The sequence below is a fragment of the Fusarium tjaetaba genome, assembly GCF_013396195.1.
Source record: "Fusarium tjaetaba strain NRRL 66243 chromosome Unknown NRRL66243_c0000321, whole genome shotgun sequence".
Taxonomy (NCBI): Eukaryota; Fungi; Ascomycota; class Sordariomycetes; order Hypocreales; family Nectriaceae; genus Fusarium; species Fusarium tjaetaba.
In genome coordinates, this window is record NW_023501517.1 from 1 (window position 1) to 19,810 (window position 19,810).

At 48.0% G+C, this 19,810-nt stretch overlaps 12 protein-coding genes across 12 annotated transcripts; 10 read left to right on the top strand and 2 right to left on the bottom strand.

Annotated features, from left to right (window-relative positions):
* Positions 1 to 449, top strand: FTJAE_12135 (uncharacterized protein; the record flags this gene model as incomplete). The annotated part of the gene is made up of 1 exon (XM_037345152.1): positions 117 to 449. A coding segment is annotated over one exon (333 nt), but the record flags the coding sequence as incomplete, so codon positions are not given.
* A 1,317-nt stretch (positions 450 to 1,766) lies between these two features.
* On the top strand, positions 1,767 to 3,039 carry FTJAE_12136 (covalently-linked cell wall protein; the record flags this gene model as incomplete). The annotated part of the gene is made up of 2 exons (XM_037345153.1): positions 1,767 to 1,943; positions 1,993 to 3,039. 2 exons carry the CDS (start codon positions 1,767 to 1,769, stop codon positions 3,037 to 3,039), a joined length of 1,224 nt encoding a protein of 407 aa, XP_037200784.1.
* A 430-nt stretch (positions 3,040 to 3,469) lies between these two features.
* Positions 3,470 to 4,843, top strand: FTJAE_12137 (molybdopterin cofactor; the record flags this gene model as incomplete). The annotated part of the gene is made up of 1 exon (XM_037345154.1): positions 3,470 to 4,843. One exon carries the CDS (start codon positions 3,470 to 3,472, stop codon positions 4,841 to 4,843), a length of 1,374 nt encoding a protein of 457 aa, XP_037200785.1.
* Positions 4,844 to 5,481: 638 nt separating this feature from the next.
* Positions 5,482 to 6,849, top strand: FTJAE_12138 (uncharacterized protein; the record flags this gene model as incomplete). The annotated part of the gene is made up of 1 exon (XM_037345155.1): positions 5,482 to 6,849. The coding sequence occupies one exon, from the start codon at positions 5,482 to 5,484 to the stop codon at positions 6,847 to 6,849; it is 1,368 nt and encodes a 455-aa protein (XP_037200786.1).
* A 408-nt stretch (positions 6,850 to 7,257) lies between these two features.
* Positions 7,258 to 8,572, bottom strand: FTJAE_12139 (uncharacterized protein; the record flags this gene model as incomplete). The annotated part of the gene is made up of 2 exons (XM_037345156.1): positions 7,258 to 8,216; positions 8,275 to 8,572. The coding sequence occupies 2 exons, from the start codon at positions 8,570 to 8,572 to the stop codon at positions 7,258 to 7,260; spliced, it is 1,257 nt and encodes a 418-aa protein (XP_037200787.1).
* A 681-nt stretch (positions 8,573 to 9,253) lies between these two features.
* FTJAE_12140 (uncharacterized protein) lies at positions 9,254 to 9,745 on the top strand (the record flags this gene model as incomplete). Its single annotated transcript, XM_037345158.1, has 1 exon — positions 9,254 to 9,745. The coding sequence occupies one exon, from the start codon at positions 9,254 to 9,256 to the stop codon at positions 9,743 to 9,745; it is 492 nt and encodes a 163-aa protein (XP_037200788.1).
* A 609-nt stretch (positions 9,746 to 10,354) lies between these two features.
* Positions 10,355 to 12,156, top strand: FTJAE_12141 (uncharacterized protein; the record flags this gene model as incomplete). The annotated part of the gene is made up of 2 exons (XM_037345159.1): positions 10,355 to 11,629; positions 11,695 to 12,156. 2 exons carry the CDS (start codon positions 10,355 to 10,357, stop codon positions 12,154 to 12,156), a joined length of 1,737 nt encoding a protein of 578 aa, XP_037200789.1.
* A 753-nt stretch (positions 12,157 to 12,909) lies between these two features.
* On the top strand, positions 12,910 to 13,462 carry FTJAE_12142 (uncharacterized protein; the record flags this gene model as incomplete). Its single annotated transcript, XM_037345160.1, has 4 exons — positions 12,910 to 12,979; positions 13,034 to 13,074; positions 13,168 to 13,260; positions 13,310 to 13,462. 4 exons carry the CDS (start codon positions 12,910 to 12,912, stop codon positions 13,460 to 13,462), a joined length of 357 nt encoding a protein of 118 aa, XP_037200790.1.
* Positions 13,463 to 14,172: 710 nt separating this feature from the next.
* On the top strand, positions 14,173 to 14,706 carry FTJAE_12143 (uncharacterized protein; the record flags this gene model as incomplete). Its single annotated transcript, XM_037345161.1, has 3 exons — positions 14,173 to 14,361; positions 14,413 to 14,508; positions 14,569 to 14,706. The coding sequence occupies 3 exons, from the start codon at positions 14,173 to 14,175 to the stop codon at positions 14,704 to 14,706; spliced, it is 423 nt and encodes a 140-aa protein (XP_037200791.1).
* A 1,538-nt stretch (positions 14,707 to 16,244) lies between these two features.
* On the top strand, positions 16,245 to 16,711 carry FTJAE_12144 (uncharacterized protein; the record flags this gene model as incomplete). Its single annotated transcript, XM_037345162.1, has 3 exons — positions 16,245 to 16,481; positions 16,541 to 16,633; positions 16,694 to 16,711. The coding sequence occupies 3 exons, from the start codon at positions 16,245 to 16,247 to the stop codon at positions 16,709 to 16,711; spliced, it is 348 nt and encodes a 115-aa protein (XP_037200792.1).
* Positions 16,712 to 17,575: 864 nt separating this feature from the next.
* Positions 17,576 to 18,673, top strand: FTJAE_12145 (uncharacterized protein; the record flags this gene model as incomplete). Its single annotated transcript, XM_037345163.1, has 1 exon — positions 17,576 to 18,673. The coding sequence occupies one exon, from the start codon at positions 17,576 to 17,578 to the stop codon at positions 18,671 to 18,673; it is 1,098 nt and encodes a 365-aa protein (XP_037200793.1).
* A 258-nt stretch (positions 18,674 to 18,931) lies between these two features.
* Positions 18,932 to 19,783, bottom strand: FTJAE_12146 (U1 snRNP; the record flags this gene model as incomplete). The annotated part of the gene is made up of 2 exons (XM_037345164.1): positions 18,932 to 19,378; positions 19,427 to 19,783. 2 exons carry the CDS (start codon positions 19,781 to 19,783, stop codon positions 18,932 to 18,934), a joined length of 804 nt encoding a protein of 267 aa, XP_037200794.1.
* Positions 19,784 to 19,810: the final 27 nt, after the last annotated feature.

Consider the following 19,810-nt stretch of genomic DNA (forward strand, 5'->3'; position numbering starts at 1 on the left):
ATTCCAGCAGAGAGAACCTAGGGGGCTATATGAAGCGAACCCTGGTCGCTATCCCCGCCGCGAGGTTCGTAAGACTTTGATATGTGATTTTGTGTGAACTAATTGTCACTACGCAGGGTGATTACCTTGTATGCGATGAAGAAACAGCCATGTGCTTCTACAGCGATCTCACACAGGGGGAAAGCTTGCCATTAGCCCAGGACGTTTCCAAGATTTCTCAGGCCTCTAGGGTCTTCGGCGATGAGCAGACATACGATGGCTTCCATAAACTGATTCCATCCAGTTATATCCTGACTAAGAAGGATGTGCTTGTTCCCGAAGCGGCTCAGAGGCAGTTCATCTCACGACTGGAAGAGAACGGAGGCCGACCTGTCCCTGTTTTTGAGCTTGATACGGCTCATTCGCCTCACCAAACAGATCCCCAGCTGCTGATGAGAGCTTTGGATTAGATACTGGAGGGCGATCGTGGAGCTGAGTGAAGAGTGATGGGGGTTAGTTCGTCACACAGCTAAACTCTTTGTCACACATCAGATGTTGGACAGAGGCTTGACTCTGAGAATCTCTTCCGCCTGATCGTAGCAGAGTGAAACAAATGACCTACCATGCAAGCTGGCAGCACTCTAAGAGTTGGCAGAGAACTCAGCGGCACGTCGTAGCCGTTTCTAGTTTGTGTTACGGATGAACCAAGGGTATAACCGCACATAGTCCCGAATCTTCAGCTTTCCAATTTTCTGGGCCAGTTCAAATGTTCTAATCTACTGCCAGCCACATTTCTCGAGTATCCTGTAAGATCACCGGATCATTAGGAGCCTTGCTGGCCCTTGGTGCAAGGGTCGATCATGTCTCAGGGTCACTCCCTTGCGTCTCCCCTGATGATCGAGAGTCATCACGCTGTCCAATTCGATATTCGGCAGCTACCACGCCCAGACTGACGACAAAAATTTATCTTACTGCAAATGAAACTCGATATTTGCTTAAACATCAATTTTTTTGCTCGTATTACGTTGCGATGCTGGTGTAAGACTCAACAAGAAGATGAATAGGCAGGGTGTTCGCCGAGTCTCATGGCAATGCGCTATAATATGTAGAAGAAGGCCATTTCAAGAAGTCAATTAATTCCAAACTGAAAGGAAATAATGGAATATTACACTTTGAACTTCCCTATGGTACTAGCAGGCACAATTGCTTCGATCCCTGGGCCCATCTCAAAGTGAGACATTGAGCTCGTCTAACCCCTTATACATTCCAGTCAACTCATCTCGCCTTCCTCAAACACGCTGCCATTCAAATCGATACACCAAAATTCCAGCGCGTAAAGTTTTTCTCTTTATCTTAGCGCGTTTCAGCACTGTACTCAGCAGCTTTCCAACCACGTTCGTGAACGAGGCCCAGACGATGCGACTCTCCCTGCTTTACTAGTGCCTTTCCGCCACAGCATGGCGCTGAAAAGCTGAGCAGCTGGTATGTAACACTGCCGACAAAGGGTTTTAATGGTTATCGCATTATTGAACACCGTAAATCTGGACTTCCCAGCCACACGGGTTGACGTGTGAATAATGCAGTATCGATACAAAGATGCGCAACCTCTTTGTTATAGCGTTCCAGGCAGAATGAGTGGAGTACGACGCCATGTATATCAAGCAGGCTGCTTCTCCCGATTGAAGAGACTCATCATCACCACCAACCAGACAGAACAAAGACATCTTTCGTCTATCTCGAGAGCCAAAGTCTTCCGTATTCCTTTCATCACATAATTCACCTCCAAGATGAGAACATCACTGGCTCTCCTGGCTCTGGCAGCCACAGCCTTCGCCATTCCCCAAGCGGTCACAGAAGATATTGCACCCAAGGGCAAGGCTCCCAAGGGCTGCACCACTTCATATGATGGTCAATTTGAAGTCACAATCTTCAAGCCTGGCAATGAGAAGCGCGATGTCACCGAGGTAAGCAAGATCATACTCTCAAATGAGACCCTTGACTAACAGGCAATAGCGATCATGCAATGGTGAAGGCGTTCTAGTCTTGAACCTCAACGATGGCGTTCTCAAGGATGCTCAAGGACGAACTGGTTACATATCGGAAAGCTACCAGTTCCAATTCGACAAGCCCGTTCAAGCTGGCGCAATCTACACATCCGGTTTCTCAGTCTGTTCCAACGGGACCCTCGCCTTCGGATCCTCCGCAATCTTCTGGCAATGCCAATCCGGCGACTTCTACAACCTCTACGACCGCAACTGGGCTGAGCAGTGTGAGCCTGTTGAGTTTGGCGTCATGCCCTGTGGCAAGAGTAAGAATGCCAAGTCCGCCCCCAAGAAGAGAATCGTGGGAAGCAGTGTTGTCGCAACTACTGTTGTAACTGTCGTTTCTGATGGCACGACAAAGGAGGTTCCTACTACTATTGCTGTACCCATGTGTCAGATTGGCGATGGACAGGTTCAGGTCCGCACGACGCCTTGCGATGATATGGAGATCCCTATCATTACTGCCGCCCCTGTCAGCCAAGTCTCGGATGGCAAGCTTCAGGTTCCTACTACAGCTCCTCCCGCGCCTCCCGCAATTCAGAAGCCTGCTAAGCCTGCGGAGGACACACCTGCTGAGGGGACTGGTGGCGATGCTGGGGACAAGCCCAAGCCTGCTGAAGAGTCGAAGCCCGGTGCTTCTCCTGCTGGGAACGCTGCGCCCGACAACACAGGTGCGGCTGAGGCTGACAAGCCCGCTGGAGACGAGCCTTCTGCTACAGGCGCCCGACGCAAGTCAAAGGCTACCAAGACCGATGGGGAAGTGCTGGTCACTGACTCTGGGGTACCCTCCGACACTGAGACCGAGGAGGCTGGTTCTTCTCGAAGCACACGCGCTGTCAAGCCCTTCAAGCCTCAGACGACCGAGAGTGATGACTCTGAGGAGACTGGAAGCAGCTCCAGCACCGGCTCAGATGACGCTGCGTCTACCGGTGCGGCTCAGTCTGATGCTCTCAAGATTGCCGCAAGCTTGGGCATGGTTATTTTATCGGGCTTGTTTGGATCTCTGTTGATCCTGTAAATGATGAAGGGGCTGGGATGATTGATTGAAGTTATGATTGTATATGTTTTCTCGCATAAATGTGGTGTTCTGGTTTTCTCATGTTGGAGGTTTTGGGTTAGTGAATTTAGACATCTCTTAACAAATAGCCAATGGCACAATAGACATGGAATCATAAAGCTAAACGTACACAAACCTGGATGTTCAATTGCCTCTAGTCTACCGAGTATTTGTTGCTGTAAGCCTAGATCAGTGAAGATGATTCCTCATCATTGCCCCGCTGTAAAGGATGTGGGTGGGCCTGTTTTAGCACCCCCATTTAGTGTCAGTCGTCGGGGATTCACAGCGCTCTCAAGCTTTGTGAGGAAGGGAGGGGTTCTTCACAAACTTCTTTCACTCACAATCCTTTGTAACTCACGAAATTTGCAAAAAGGTTTGTGTATGTGAAATAATGGACAGATTATTCATAGGGAATCTCACAGAGAGTGTCAATCAACTGACGCCAACATCGATTGCCATCTCAGTCGCTGTCTTGTTGGGCAGTCTCATCACCATTTGGCTTCAAAATGGCTCTTCAACGCCAAAAGAGGTTCGCAATCTTCGACGAGAAGGCGTGTCTTCAAGTAACATGAATGACCAAACCGATTCCAAATATGACCTTCCCGAGAAGAGCGAAAGCAGTGGCCCAATCCGTGTCAAAGCGATCTTCGTGCATCCCATCAAATCTTGCGCGCCGGTCGAATTGAACCGAGCGCAGCTCATCAAGAGTGGCTTCGTCTGGGACCGTTGCTTTGCTCTGGCGATGGAAGTCAATCGGGCAGAATCAGAAGGAGGTCCAATATGGCGATTCATCAGTCAGCGGACTAAACCGCTCATGTCGCAGATAAAGACCGAATTGTGGCTAAGACCTGAAGGTCGCGATGCGCAATCTTCGTTCGATCCAGTGGGATGTCTCGTCTTCAAGTTCCCAGACCCAGATCCTTTGAGTCTGCTTGACCAGCTCAAAGCGCTGCTTTTTTCTCACCAAAAGACAGTTTCCGCTGTTGTGCCGCTGTCTCCTGGTGGAAGCTATCTCAAAAATTATGGAATCACGATGAAGAAATTCGCCATTCATTCACGAGAAGCAGAGGGCCTGGATATGGGATTAGCACCATCAATTGCCGACGCACTCCCCAAACTCAAGCGCTTCCTCAACATCCCCGATCATCAAAATCTTACACTTTTGCGCTGCACACCAAACACTCTCGTGCCAACAGAGAAGAACCTCGCACCGTTGGAGCGCATTGGCAAACCGGCTGTTCACGGTTACACAGACCAACAACCCGTGAACGTGAACAATCTCGCCTCCGTCCACGCCGTTTCCGCCCTTCTCCCCAAAGAAAACCAGCCTCTCAATGCGCTTCGCTTCCGCGCAAATATTTGGATCACAGGTGCTCCAGCGTTTGACGAAGAAACATGGAAACGATATCGCATTGTGCCAACACAACAGGATGCAGCTTCCCCTTCACTCTCTGTCGTTTGCCGGACATCGCGCTGCACATTGCCGAACGTGGATCCTCTCACTGGTAAGTTCGACACCGACAAACCGGATGGTGGCAGAACGAGAGGGAATGCGCAGCCTAGCTCGACGCTTGTCAAGCATCGAACGGTCGAGGATGGAAACCCAAGGGCTCTGGGGTACCTTGGCATGCACTGTGTGCCAGAGAATGCAGGCTTGCAGCGGGCTGAGGACAGCGTTGAAAATCTGTATGTTCAAGTCGGTGACGAGATTGAAGTTCTCGAGCGCGGAGATCATCTATACGGATCGACTGCCAATGACTACTAGCCCCGAGTCTCACCACATGCAATTACCACCAGCCCGGAAATCTCAAAACAAGAAGCCCTCCGGAGTACTGACACAAAAACTCTCCGTTGCAAGGTCAGTATCTCTACCATCGACATCCTTGTCTAGCGCAGACGATCAATCTTACAAAAAGCCACACTCGATGCCAAGCCAACGCCTGTGTTACCATGCAAGCGGTAAAGACGTGTTGATAGGCTATCTCGCTCTTGGTGATTGGATAACGGGTGTTGTGCGCGGATGTATGGCGTTTTGTCTGAGTCTGGTTGTTGGGTGATGGTCGAATTCGCACGCGATGGATCTTTATTATTAAAGGCTTAAAGAGAGTTTATCCTGGAATTATTAAGGTCATAATTGAAGAATTGAGTGCTATGAAGGAATTGTAAGAAATTACCAGTGCTTCGACTTCTTGGAAGTTCCTACTGAGACCTGCAGGACAGCTCCTCAGATATATCACCACAGTGTGCAGATCTCGGATCAACATACCTGTCTTGCCTGTGGCTTGCCATAGTCTCCTCACACATATTTTCTTTGTTTGCCCTCCTGCATTTTTCTCGTCCTCTTTCCCTCTTGTTTTCCCATGCTTTGTCTCTTCCATTCTAGGCTCTGCAGTCATCCTGATCATGAGTGAACCGGAGCCAACAGCAGCGTTATGGCTTCCTGATGAGATCCTCTTTAATATCCTGTCCCTGCTACAGGATAGTGATGACCCCGATTCAGTGTCCACCAAAGAAGCAAGGAGAACTCTCTATAACGCCTCGTTGGTATCCAGACGACTCGAAAGCCTTGCTCGAAGAGTCTTGTATCGATGCATTGACGCACGATCATCGAACTGTCTTCTAACACTTGGCCAAAATCCTCATCTATGTCGTCTGGTTCGAGAGCTGTATTGCCCTTACGATGCGGAAGTGGTTGATTCCTTGCTACACCCGCACTTTCGAGATTACATATGGCTCCCATGTTCATGGAGTGCCCGTTTCCTGGGTTGGCTCAAAACTGAACATGGCCGGCAGCAATACTACGACCAGGCAACAGCCTTCTGGATGAAGAGACTGCCCAATCTCAACAGGCTCACTATCGGTCTGAACTACGACATGAAAACCTTGACGGAAATGGTACACAAGAGCCTGAACGGGCAGCCAAGGCGATTCCCATGGTTGACAAGAATCGACTTCAAGCTTAGTCCCAGCGGTCTACCAACATGCATCCAGCCGAGCTTGATTCTGTTCCAGCTACCGTTCCTCAAAACAGTGGCCATTCACGACATGGCTTTTGTCGCTAAAGCCAGCAGCGGGGACTTGGAAATGCCAAAGAATGCTTGCAAACGACTAGAAAGGCTTGAAGCCGACTTTTCATGGATCACACCCGGTAGCTTGCGAAATCTGCTGTTGGTCTGCGAGAGTCTCCGCTTCCTGGACCTCAAGGTCAGAACAATGCTGTCAAGGACGTGTGATCCCTTCAACTACCGCTTCGGCGACTGGATCCAGCACTGCCACGCCTTGGAAAGTCTTGACATTCAGATCAAGGCATCCAGACGATGGACGGACGGGCTGGCCGGTGGAAGGGAGGTACAGGAGCACACATGGGCTGCAAACAACATTGGATCACTCCAGAACTTGACTCGTCTCAAGAGGTTCTCCTTGAGTGTGGAGCTTCATCATTCGGCGATGCCGCCAGGACCTTCCGTTCCTACTCCCAGTCCGTCAAAGCTTGACTTTGAGCTTATGCTTCCAACCTCAGTTGAGCAGTTTGAGGTCAGGAAGATCGGCATTCCAGACTATGAGGCTTTTGTCAGGAACATACGTGAACTCCTCCAGTCAAAGCGGCTGAAGAATTTGTATCATGTAACCGTGGCGGCTAACTTGAAGCCACATCATGTCGCACAACCGGGCTGGGAGGTACGATTGCGTGGGTCTGGCCAGTCGAAAAATCTCATTCATTTAGTGCACGAAGACCGCAAGAAGAGAGTCCGATCATCATATCATGAGTAGGGGTTCTGAGTCTTGGTAGGAGTAGCTTTCAGGCTTGTCTCCCATTGTCATCGCCATAGAGTCTTACAAGTGGTTGATGATGGATTCATACCATTCAATTGGAACTTTTATATTCCTGTTTCTGCCTTGATAGTGGCTAGACTTGTGGCTGAGGAGGGTTGGAAACTTTTGGAACGGACATGTAAAGGTTTCTTCTACGCACGATCCTCATGGGTGTCCCGACAGGCAAAGCCCTCGGTTCCCTTCGAAGTATTAGATTGATGAATAAATGAGTGATGTTGATGATGACGTGGAAGCAATTAACTTCTCTTTTTCTTGGTAAAAGTAGCCCAAAAGTATTTCCATACTCATCTATCTCTCGAGATTTCAGTGACAGCTAGGCCAAAGCTTTCTTGATACCCAAAGTCTTCAGTCAGATTCATATTCATGTTCATCAGCCCACCTAGCCTGGCTCTGAATCCACTGCATAGCCTTATCACCTGAGTCCATCGAAAGCAATTCTGGATTGCCTGCGGCGCCAACTAACGCAGTGAACAGGATACATGCCCACTGAATGTCGATAACCTCTCCGAAGCGTTTTGTGTCGTCTGTTGGCATGTGTATATGAATGAGGTGTCCTGAGAGTAGAGGATCCCCGGACTTGGTGAGATGTCGAAGTGCTTCTTGGCAGGGAGCCGGGGGTGGATTACCTTGATCATGGAACGTATTGAGCTCTTCGATCCACTGTTGCCAGTCACTTCCTGGGCCGGTGCCATAGACGTCTATCTCTTGACCAAGACGCTTCTTGATTTGCGGCATCCATCGGAACTGCAAGGTGACTTTTGATTTGTTCTCATCGCAATGCTTGGTGCAGATGTGCTTAAATGCGCAGTAGCCTTTAGCCCACAGCTTGTGCAACTTGGGATGAAGGCACATCATGTTCCATACTTTATCAGTGCCACCCAGCTCGTGTGGATTGCAGACGTAACTAGCGGCACCGTTGATATTAAGTCTGAATAAGCCAGGGGCGCGCATCTTGATATCTCCAGTCGTGTTGTTATGCTCCTTGGTGTCGTTCCAGGTATATGGAATGATGTGGCTGACCATTGGATTTTCTGTGCCAAGCACAACACAGGCTTTGCCGTCGCGTTCCAGGCATTTAGCTTCTTCTTCTCTGTCGCGAACATGATCATCGAGTTTGAGATTAGTTCTGAAAGTGGGCGTGTCCCAGGTAAAATTCATATCAGGGTCCGGTTCGCTATCAGATTCCGAAGTCCCTGACTTCGCTGGAACGTGATCTTGAAGCTCTGGCGATGGTTTTGATATCCGGATTACCGATTGTCCTGTCTTTGGATCGATGGTGTTTTCTTCGCCCTGATGGACTAGGTCTAAAACATGCATGTCAGCTCATTGGCTTAATTGCGGAAATATCGGCAATTTACTTACAGTGCTTGCACAATGATGCAATACCATCAAGATACCGTTTCATATATAATCCTAGGGTCGGATAGTGTGTAATGCCGTTGCGTGCGAAACGATGCACTGAAAACACATTGCCAGGCTCAAAATGCTCAATAGGTGCCATCAAAATAGTTGAAACATCTTCTGCGCGAAGGCGAAAATCTGACACCTCTCGTTCGATATAGCTCTCGAGCTGGATTGCTGCTTCCTGTCGTTTTTCCAGCTCATATATGCACAGAAGATGATCTGGTGTCTTGAATGCGCAATGAGGTGATAGCTCCATAGTCGAATTAGCAAAATTTGCCCGAACAAGTTGGGGAACAAAAAGACGTGGAGTAGAGAAGAAATTAGAGCGAAACAACGAAGTGGATACGTAATATATGGTGGGTGCGCCAATATGATTGAATAAAATTTGTGTAACTTTGTAAGTTAACCCTTCAGAACGGTGGATTTCGGCAATACATAAAAGCTAAGAGCTGCGTTCATATTAGCTTTAATGAAATATAAAAAATCCTGCATATGGGATGAGCACCGAGGTCCAAGTAATTATGCTACTAACTATGTGGTTTTAGTCCTGACTGTATTCTGAACTAGGTTCTCTCTGCTGGAATAAGCTCACAGCCACAAATCTCAACTGCAAATAACACTTCTAGCCCACAATGAGTTGCGTTTAGGCCACTAACTTTGTTCTCTGTGCTGATTTAAGACGCACAATCAAATGCTGTTACGCGAAGCAACGAAGACCACACTCTCACTAAACTAAGAGTCGAATGTCAAAGCTATTTCGTGAATACTTGTGGATGGCTTGCAAACTTGTATGGCCAATCACTAGCCAGATTGCCTATTGCTATCCAGCACTTCAATGCGGGGAAGTATGCATCTACAAATTCTCTTCATTCAACACTGCACTCATAGCCTACTGTCAACGCAAAAGCAAGCGCATAGCTTTCGTTCAAACCCAAACATGGAACGATACGCTAAAATCTTCATGGCTCCACGCAAGCCTGATCCGGGCGACAATAGCATTTCCATTTTCCTCGCGGGAATTACAACGAGTACCGGCGAGCCTGACTGGCGAGAAGTTCTGACAAACGACTTGACGAAGCACCGAGTTGCAATTCTGAACCCATGCAGACCAGATTGGGATATCACATGGAAGGAGGATTTCTCAGACAAGCGGTGGGAGGAACAGGTTTGGTGGGAGCTTGATATGCAAGAGGTTGCAGACATCATTGTTTTCATGTTCCACCCTTCGACAGATGCCCCGATCAGTCTTATGGAGCTTGGCCTAGCGGTCAAGTCAAAGTCAAAAAGAGTTATCGTTTGTGTCCAGGATGGCTACAGGAAGAAAGGGAATGTTGAAGCGGTTTGCAAAAGATTCGGGGCAACATTAGTGAGCACAGGAAACGAACTGCGAGATGCTATCATATTGGCACTAGAAGATGGTCACGAATGATGGCTCTTGATATTTTTTTGTTCTTGCGGAACTTATGGATCATATTGACTCTTTCACATCTTGTAGGACTTTGCCTAATTTGCGAGGACAGGCAAATCTATGTCGGGCGACTTTATTTATGTTGCCCAAACACATCATGACTATTTTGTCTAGAATTGAGCCAAGTATTTACTTACATCTACTGAGTTTGCTTGATCTCTGGGCCATAGTTGCCTATAAAGAACCTCATTCTTGTTTGTATTTAGCAGAAAATGAACAATTCATGGCAGCCTACAGAGCTTTGCAATCGGCAAAGGACATTCACATCAAGAGTACGTACATCTTGGATATATAAGAGGCCAGTGATGCTCTACTCGCAACCTTGAGAGAAACAGGACAGATCACTCTTGCTTATAGAGATCAGTCCTTTTCCTTTCAGCAGCGATAATTTTATTAACTTTATAAACGTTTTGAGGCAGCTGGCAGGCAGCTGGCAGGGACCTGGCAAGGACCTGGCACCCAGACTCTTGGTCCATAATCAACCCACCCTACCTACCTATCTACTACCCACCCATCTCACAATCTCAATTTCTTTTTCCATTTCCTCACACATCTATCAAATCACTCACCATGGCAGAGTCTAAGAGTGATCGGGTGAAAAGATCTCTTACAGGTCTTGTCGACCTCAATGACCGCTCAACCAGTCACTTTGACGACGTTGTCCGACGATTCACACAACACCCTTGGCAAAACCCAAATTCGATCCTTTCAGATGCAGAGACTCGGCGGCAGTACGCCATCAATATTCGAAACAAGATCAGACTGGAATCGGATCCGAACTACAAAATGACGCTGGCTCATCTGGCCGTTATACTGGTAGCGCCCTTGGCCGCACTTCAGCCTGAGGGTAATTTATCATCTGAGCTTGTGACTGAGACTCAGTCAAGTGATTCAGGGCCAATTCCCGCTTCTTCATTGCTCAACACGCTGAATAATACCTGGCACTTTGTTCACAGGTTTATGCAGGAGGACCAAACGAACCTTTTCAAGAAGGCTGTCGACAGCTCTAGGGCCAGTAGCGGCCGTCCTCACACCGATGGAAGTCTTCCGAAAAAGAAGAAAGCTAAGAAGAGGACTGGCAACGAGCGAGATGAATGTTTCCATCGCGATGGCCAGGCATGCATCGTTATGCGAACATCTGACCCCGATGTATGTCATATTTTGCCATACTCATTTAACAGCTCCGAGGAAAATGCCAGAGAAACGGAAATCATGTTTGGTGCAACCAAAGTTCTCATGTCTCCTGACTTTTTCCAAAAGTACCTTGGCATTATAGCCAACCCAAAGCGAGTTGGTGGTTCTGATAAGTCCTGGAACCTGGTTAATCTGAACATGCAACTCCACAGATGGTGGGGGATGGCATTCTGGGGTTTCAAGCCCGTCGACGCGAGAGCTAAAGACCCAGCCCATCAAGTCACTCTGCAATGGCACTGGATGCCAAGAGTTACTGATAGACTCGGGCCAGGTGGTCGTGATGAGAACAAGAGGTACCCTCGGGATGATGTTCAGCTCGAAGGTGATGATACCCATGTCGCCAAACTGGTCTCAGACATCAATGCATTTGATGCAGCCGGGCAGCCATCACCTCTTAGCGATGGGACGGGCAATGTTCAAGCGTTTCTTCCGACCGGCGAATTGGTCCAGAGTGGGCATCTCTTCAAAGTCACCCTACCATCAGAAGAATACGCTCAAATGTTTCGTGAAATGATGGATCTGCAATGGGCATGTATCACCCTCTTCAGACTCAAGGGGGGAGCTGGTCCTGAAGACCTTCCGACCCTCAACAACGACGACAATGACGACAGTTGGAAGTTGCCCATCAAGAAGTGGCTTGATAACATCGTTGTACCGGAGTTTCAGGATTGCAGAAGCAAAAGCCCCCATACGGGCATAGCGAACCTCTCCCTCAGATTTTACTCACTGCAGAGGCTGGGTCCAAGCAGCCATCTCCAGATATGAAGAGCACGCCCTCCAGCATGGGCCCTCAACCTCCTGCCTTAGAGCCTATAACCGCAGCCTCGAGCTCAAAAAGGCTTCCAGTTCGACCCGTTGCAATGCAGCCACTAGTCAAGAAACCAGTTGTTCGAGGGGGCTTCCTATCCCGGCAACGAGGGTCTCCCGGACCCTCCCAAACCCTTCAACCGCGACTTCCTCAACAGCGTCAGTCTCAACCTCAGCAGAGACAGCCGAGTCTACACGAACTAGCTCAACGGCGAATCCGAGCCCGAGCGGAGGCCGAGGCGGCGGCGGAGATGGCGGAGACGGAGACGCGAACGTTGCCAAAGAAAGGCACCAAGGATAAGGAGGGTAAGGATTCGTCCCAGCTAGATGCCAGCGGCCTGAAGAAAGAAAACGTGAATCCTTTCAAGTAGTTACAGCCTGCATGACACCGTGGTCATGTAGCCAAACATGAGGCTTTGAGAACGGCGTCGATGGGAAGGTCTGACCGCATTGAGCAAGGCGCTTAGGTAGCTATCCAGCCAGAAATTTACCGTTGTTATCTTCATAAATTACTAGAACTCTAGCGAAGTTTCTCCTGTTCACATTAACTCATCATGACCTTGCCTGAGTTTATAATCTTACTTGCATTTAGATGACTAAGTTTCAGTGAAGAGTCACATTACGGTAGGTCCATCCTTATATGAAACTTGGTCTACCTCACCAAAGACCTAATACATTCCTCTACTGTTCTTTTGCTTACCATTTTCATTCAGTATCCGAGGACTACGGAGAACACTTACGACTGTGGGATCGAATCGACTAACCCGTGCAAAACACCTGGCCCAGAAAGAAAGCATGGTATCTATCCTGGGGTTCGATCCTTTGTGATCTTGGATTTTACTTCTCTTTGTTCTCACAGTATTCATTGACAACGTTTGTTCTTTGTGTGTGAAATGAGCCAACCTCAACTGAACTATGTCTGTTCAGCTCATGTTCAGTCACTCAGCAAGAGCATACTGACGATATTATCACAGCTTGTTCTCTGGTGTGAACAATAGAACACCAATTCTACTAAGTTGCGCATTTAAATTCACAATGGCGTCTATGTTTCTTCGAAGCACTGCACAGAACCCGGTTCTCTATCGCATACTAAACCAACATAGTTACGTTTGTAAGTCTTAAGCATGCCTGAGAACAGCAAGAGTACTTCTGTCCAGCTTTGGCCTTGGCAGAAACGAGCTCTCGAGAATGGACGTACGCCTCTGCCTGAAAGTCCAGGAGAAAGGCCCTGGCTAAACCTTTCACCAGATACCGAGATATCTGTCGCTCCCTTAACAGCTCTAACAAATGTCAGTGGCCCCAAAACACGAAGCTTCGACGAGACTTTGACGAACATCACCAAGTCATTGTTAAAACTAAACATCAGCTAACATCAGTAACAGGTTGCCATACCGAACCAGCGCTGGTGGACGGAGAGTGAGATGAGACGTCTCATTCAGCTAAGAAACAGCGGGAAATCCTGGGCCGCTATCACTGTAAGTATTTAAACTAAAGTATCTCGAACGTAACTAACCTCAGTTGTAGGCACAATTCCCAGGACGGACTCTTCAAGGAGTCAAGCAGACATACCGCAAGCGTCGGTTTGCTACTGAGCTACAAATGAAGAAAGAGGCATTAGCGGCCAGTCCTGCTGATCCTTCTCATATTGCAGATAACGCTGAAGAAGACAATCAGTGATTGAAGATTACAATCTAGGGGTAATGGAGATGATCCTTGCCATGGCCCTCATCTTCCTTCTACAATTACGATGTCCTACGAAAATACTACAAGGTCCTAGAAACGTTATGTTTTATCTTTACTATGCTTTCAGATCCATTTTCTTTTTATTCTTGAAATTTGTCAAGTTGCAAAGGTTCATATATGCATATTAATATGCGTCCTTGTTGATTTCTCTCTCGCCTCAGACCAGGCACTTGACGATAAGCTCTGGAATGGCCGTGACCAACTAGTTTATACTATAGAATCAGGCTCTGAGAACTGATGGCTTGCAGAAGATCAGACTCCCCAGGGTATTGAGGGATCCTTCAGTTCCTACACCAGAAAGGATTTCAATCTTCTATTTCGCAACATTAACACCAACTTCAAGACTCACTAATCGGTTTTATGCTTAAAATCACTATAGTTGAGATAGTACACCTGGGCATATACAATTGATCTATCCTACTACTTAAGGATCGAATCAGGGGCTGAAGTCTATTATCATTGCTTTCAATGGGCAATGTATTGGCACTGTAGAGCAATGCCAGCAACTGCACAGCTTGCTGCCACTGGCATCTTCTTTATTTTTCTTGTTCCCCTACCTCTACCTGTTTCTCAAACCATCCTAAATTTCTCTACATCTATAACCCATAAACACTTGAAGACTTGGCAACCGCAAAGACTGCAATATGAAGCCCTGGCACGAAAAGGCCCTCAAGCGTGGGCGAACGCCTCTGCCAGAAGGCCCGGGCCAAAGACCATGGCTCCCCTTGCAACTATCTGAGCATCGTTCTACAACTTTGGAGGTGTCAGGCGCTTCCCAAGACCACAATCACGTGCAAGATGCTGTACCAACGACAGCTCTAGTCGAAGCCAACGTAAGTAACAGCACCCTACGAGTAATCTTAAAACACTAAACCAATTCTCAGGAGAGTAGAGCCCCGTTATACCGTTTCTGGGAGGAGTCTGAAGTGCGTCGGCTGATAGAAATGAGATCTGGCGGCGCTAAATGGAGCGCCATTGCGGTCAGTTTTGTTTCTAATCTCCCATAGATGTTTCATTCCTAAGTACTAACAATTCCATAGCAAACCTTTCCTAACCGCACTATTGAGGCGCTTAAGCAAACCTTCCACAAGCGAAGACATGCAGTGGAACAAAAGATCGGGGAGGAGAGATCCGGCGAAGGGTCAGCAGAAAAGAATCAGACCAAGTCCTCGGCCTAGTATATACAGAAATACAACGGCCACAACGATAGCAACAACATAAATCAGTCTTTCATCGAAAGATATTTCGAGTCACAACACTATATCAGTTGCGCCGATACTGTGTCTTTTCTAGCTATATATCAATGTTGCCCTAGTCTGACAAGGCTGTTTCCCAAACTTCGAAGATACCCAGATTGCCCACCAGGATATCGCGGCTCTCTATGGCCAGATTCGATGCCTCGAGCTCACAATGAAACGCAGATTCATAGATGATTCGTTTATGCGATAGTCTTTCGCGTGGACCCGCTTCACGAAACTTTTCAGGCATCAGGTATAGGTAAATCTTCACCAAGTGCCGCACGATTTGTCAGAACCATAGTTATTCGAGCCTATACTTTTTGCCTGAACTATAACCAAAAACATTGACTCCTGTGGTTTTAAACATGCTCTTTCCATTTGTGCCACGCCCAGTATCATGCGTTTTATCAGAAATGATAAGCTTGACTCACTCAGCACATCAACAGGGGCGGAGAGTCACAGCTCCATGACCAAACGCAGGGTTAGCAAGCAAGGAATATGCACCTCTAATTCAAGAAAAACAGTTTCTTGTCGGAACGGCAACAAAAGGATAAAAGATTTACCTTAAGTTACAGTCAGAATCTGATTTCGTAGCAGTTTACGAGATAGCTTAGTGAGATCTAAAACTTTCCTCGTCACAAAAGCCTTTCTATACTTTTCCACCATCAAACTTAGTCATTAACTTTGGCTCAAAATTTTCTGAGAATAAATATAAAGAACAGTACTTACCCTCTTCAGATATATGCACTCTCAACCCACATCAACTCTCTCAATGTCTGACCGTATCAAACCATGGCAACGAAAGGCTCTTGAACTTGGCCGAACTCCCCTTCCCGACGCACCGGGCCATCGCCCATGGCTGAGGATTGATGTCGATTTTGACACTTCGTCCCCTGATTAGTCTAACGAGGGACCTGACATTGTGTCTTGAAATGGGATAGGTCGGTGGTTCCCTCAAATCCTCTTATCAAAAGCTCATCTAACTATGACAGAGGAATCCTCAGCAAGACCCTTAGCTACTCAGTCACTCTTAATACAAGTATCGGCGGTAGTTGAAGTTCTCAAATTCAAATACCCGATTGGAGACAGCGCTGTTCGAAATGGAGGGCATATTCATTTCCAACACAATAGACTGCAATCATTCACAATGCCTTGCCTTATATAACCATAACCAGTCATTCACTTCTCTTTGAACCAGTTTTCTTCACCTCAATACTTTATTATGGACAGATGTAGCTGCCTTGGCAGATGTTTATCCTGGCAGTGACTGGTCGCCGGCTTTCGATAGAACAATGAAGATACTTCATTCACTGTCTTTTGTCGGTGCCCACAGCATTCACTTGCGAATTCGCCAAGATTATCCAGTATATATAATCATTTTATCTCTTAGTATATTAGTTTCTTTTTATGCCAGACCTTAACATTGCTTTCTACAAGAGCAGCAACATCACTGTCCTGATCATTTTCTTGTACAAATCATGTCTGGGATCAACAACGAAACGTCTCCCAATGCTATGAAGTCCTGGCAAGTACGGGCTTTAGAGAAAGGCAGAACACCCTTACCAGAGAGCCCTGGTTGTCGACCATGGCTGGAAACCAGTTCGACCCAGGATGTGTCCGAGCCTGGACAGCAAGCCCTGGTGACTACAAGATCATTCTCTGCTTCACTTCCGTCAACTCCCAGGGCAGCCCTCTCCATACCGGAGGCTGAGACGGTAAGTACCCAGGTCGCCTGTAGCTATGTATTCACCGCTGACAACGTCGTTCTATGTAGAACAGCTACCCGGGCTACAAGTTTTGGAACCAAGACGAAATGAAGCGGCTCATCGAGCTGAAGAGAGGGGGGAATTCATGGAGAGATATCAGCGTAAGTTATTGTTTGACTTACCCAGCCCACTCACTAGAGTACTGACACAACATTTCCCAGTATCACTTCCCTGGATGATCTATCGAAGCGCTCAGACAAGCATATCACAAGCGGAGAGCAATTGTCGAAGAACAGATGCGCCCGGTCGCCACTGAGAAGGAAGATCAGCCGAAGGAATAAAGAAAATCATTTGCTTCAGATATTCGATTAACACGAAATCAGTCTCATAGCCAATTTCTTTTTTGCTTTTAGATAATGTCCTATGTTTGCAAATATATCCTTTTAGTTTTTTTCTTCTTGCTAGTCATGATTTGTTCTTTGTCCACCAAGCCTCCAGAACGCATACGTCCCTTCATCTAACCTCAACTTCTCCATCGTAATAAATATTCACAGATATCGCGCCACTATTTTCTTCTTTCACATCACCAACCTTTCATCCCATTTACAGTCACACTAACAGTGATGGGAACCGATGTTTCACCACGAGTAGACTACCCTATGCCAATATGTTGGCGGGATAAGATACATAATTGTAACCAATGAGTTTAACATTGGTCTTCTGGTCGGTGCTGTACTCGGATACTATAGAGGTCTTCATGGGCTCAATAAACCTTATAATATCCTCAAATTCAAGCAAATCATCTAACTAGGGGTCCAAACTCTCAGTAAAACATCATAACCGGAGCGCTCCAACAATTAACCGTGCATGTCTTTCCACCAGCTCCACTTATCACCCACTGAACCTCCCCCACATTGTGACCATCTTGATTCCGCGGGGTAACTATGTTGTTGCGCGAACTTCATCCCTCTTAAACTTTACAGATCTCCATTTGGCTTTTTCTTGGACAACTGCGCCTATATTATACGTATCCAATTGCATTATTTTGATTATCATTTTTCGTCTTGTTTCAAGTTCTTTGCAAAACGCCACCGTTGCCAACCATGGATGACCAATTTGGAGGACGTACCGACGATGACCTCTTCTACGATGACTTCGAACCTGTCGAGAGCGAGACCGTCATCACCACTGAAGCCGTACCGGAGCCCCAGCCTGCACCTGTAGCACCGGTCCAGGAGCCAACCACTCCTCAAGAGAAGCCAGCGCCAGCTCCCGCACCATCGGCCCCCGCCTCAAAACCTGCTGGCCTCTCTTCGTCACGATATGCCGATAAGCCAGCTCCCCCCAAACCCGCAAAGCAAGCTCCTCAACCGACATCCAACGCACCTCCTAATGCCCCAACGGCTCCTCGCGAGAAGAACAACCATGGTTCGCAAAATACCGCCGCCAATTCTGCAGCTCGTCTTCAATCTGGCGCAAACCCGCGACAGAAGCTCACGGACGAAGAACTCGCTGCCAAGATGGAGAAAATGAAGCTTCTCAACGCAGAGAAGGCGCGCAAGTTTGAGAAGGCCGAAAAGGATGAGAAGGATCATGCTGCGGCGTATGCTCGCGGCATGGAGGAGGCTAAGAAGCGCCGCGCTGAGGAAGCTGAGCGACGTAAGCGTGGCGAAGAGGACAAGCGCAGGCTTGACGACGAACGTGCTAAGAATCGAGAGCGAAAGCTCAAAGCCATGGGTATGAAGGAGGGTGGATGGGATGAAGGCAAGGATGCTCTCGAAGAGGAGGAAAACAGACGTTTCCGCGGCGCAAATGGTGGTATTCGAGGATCGAGAAGCTCCGGTCTTGGTGGAAGTCGGTACGCTTCGAAGGATAACGAGGAACATGACGTGGATCGCTTCTTGGACGAGCGACATCGCGGCGGAAGGGGTAGAGGACGTGGCCGTGGAGGCCGAGGAGGCCGAGGCGGACGCGGCGGCCATGAAGGCGCACCACCAGCACCCGTCAAACAAGCTGTCCCAGCAGCCGAAGACTTCCCAGCTCTACCTGGTGAGGTTAAGAAGAACGCACCCGCACCAGCGAACGATAAGCCGGCCTTTGCGGCAGCGGCAGCTGGGCCTCCACCACCACTGCCACCACCCACTGGTGGAAAGTGGGACGAAGAGATGGATGAGTATGATGAACTGAACAAGAAGTCATGAACAAAATAAAAGAGATGGGACAGTAGGGATAGTTTGAAAGTGGAGTTGGAAAAATACCATAGGTTGCATTGTTAGAAAGTATCGAAGGTCGAAGCGAGATTGAAAGAATTCTCCTCATTTCTATTTGCCTTTTGGCGCTGAGCTGCTTTTCTAGAAAGGGTATTATCCTGCTCTCCGCCAACTCTTTCATTCTTGTTTCCCTCCATTTTATAGACAGCGCCAAACGCCTGAACATCCCAATAAAGCATTGAACATTGATTACCATCCTCCACGGTATCCCCTTCCACCGCGGCCGCTCCTGTATCCTGAACCTCGAGGTCCTCGGGGTCCTCCAGGCCCATCATCATCCATGGGTGCCCTCGATCGGCCCTTCATCTCCTTGGGAAAAGCATCGTACGTCTTCCTCATCTGTGCATATCCCAGGTGCATCTTTCCATAAAAGTGATCGGCGAGACGTCTGTCATTGTCGAGTCGACTAAGGTAGGCGCCGCAAACATCACAGACTTGCAGCTTCTGGTGGCCTGAGGGACCAGATGTATCGGAGAGGGCTTTGAGTTCCTTTTCGCGGTCGGATTTGGATTGCGAGGCTTGACGGACACGGAAGAGCTCGTCTTGGGCGCGTGATACCTCGCCCATGGAGCCTAGGATTTCAACTTCGAGGAGGCCGTTGTTGATGGAAGCTGAAAGGTCGGAAATAGATTTGAGCTACATAGGTTAGCATCTCACACCGCAGAATAAGGAAAATGGGCGTACCAAAACGTTGGTCTGGCGAATCTCATCAGGTGTCTTCTCTAATCGTCTCTGCGCAGCATCGATTCGGCGATTACAATCATCGATGTACTTTTGCAGATCGCGCATATAATCGTACTCGAATCCATATTTTTGCTTCTCCCGATCTGATAGGCCGTCGTACTCGGCTTTCAACCCTTCATTGTGCACCTTCGGACACGGTCCAATATCCTGCTTTGTGTTTGTGAAGAGATCGTGCGGACAGGTGCCTGCGAGGTAGGATCGGCAAACTTTGGGGTCGGTGAGTGATAGTTGAGCGGCTCTTGATGTCGAGGATGCGCCCATCAGCTGCTCGAGCAGCTTTCTCTGTTCAGCGGCCATTGTGAATAAGTCGTTTGAAGATGTTGA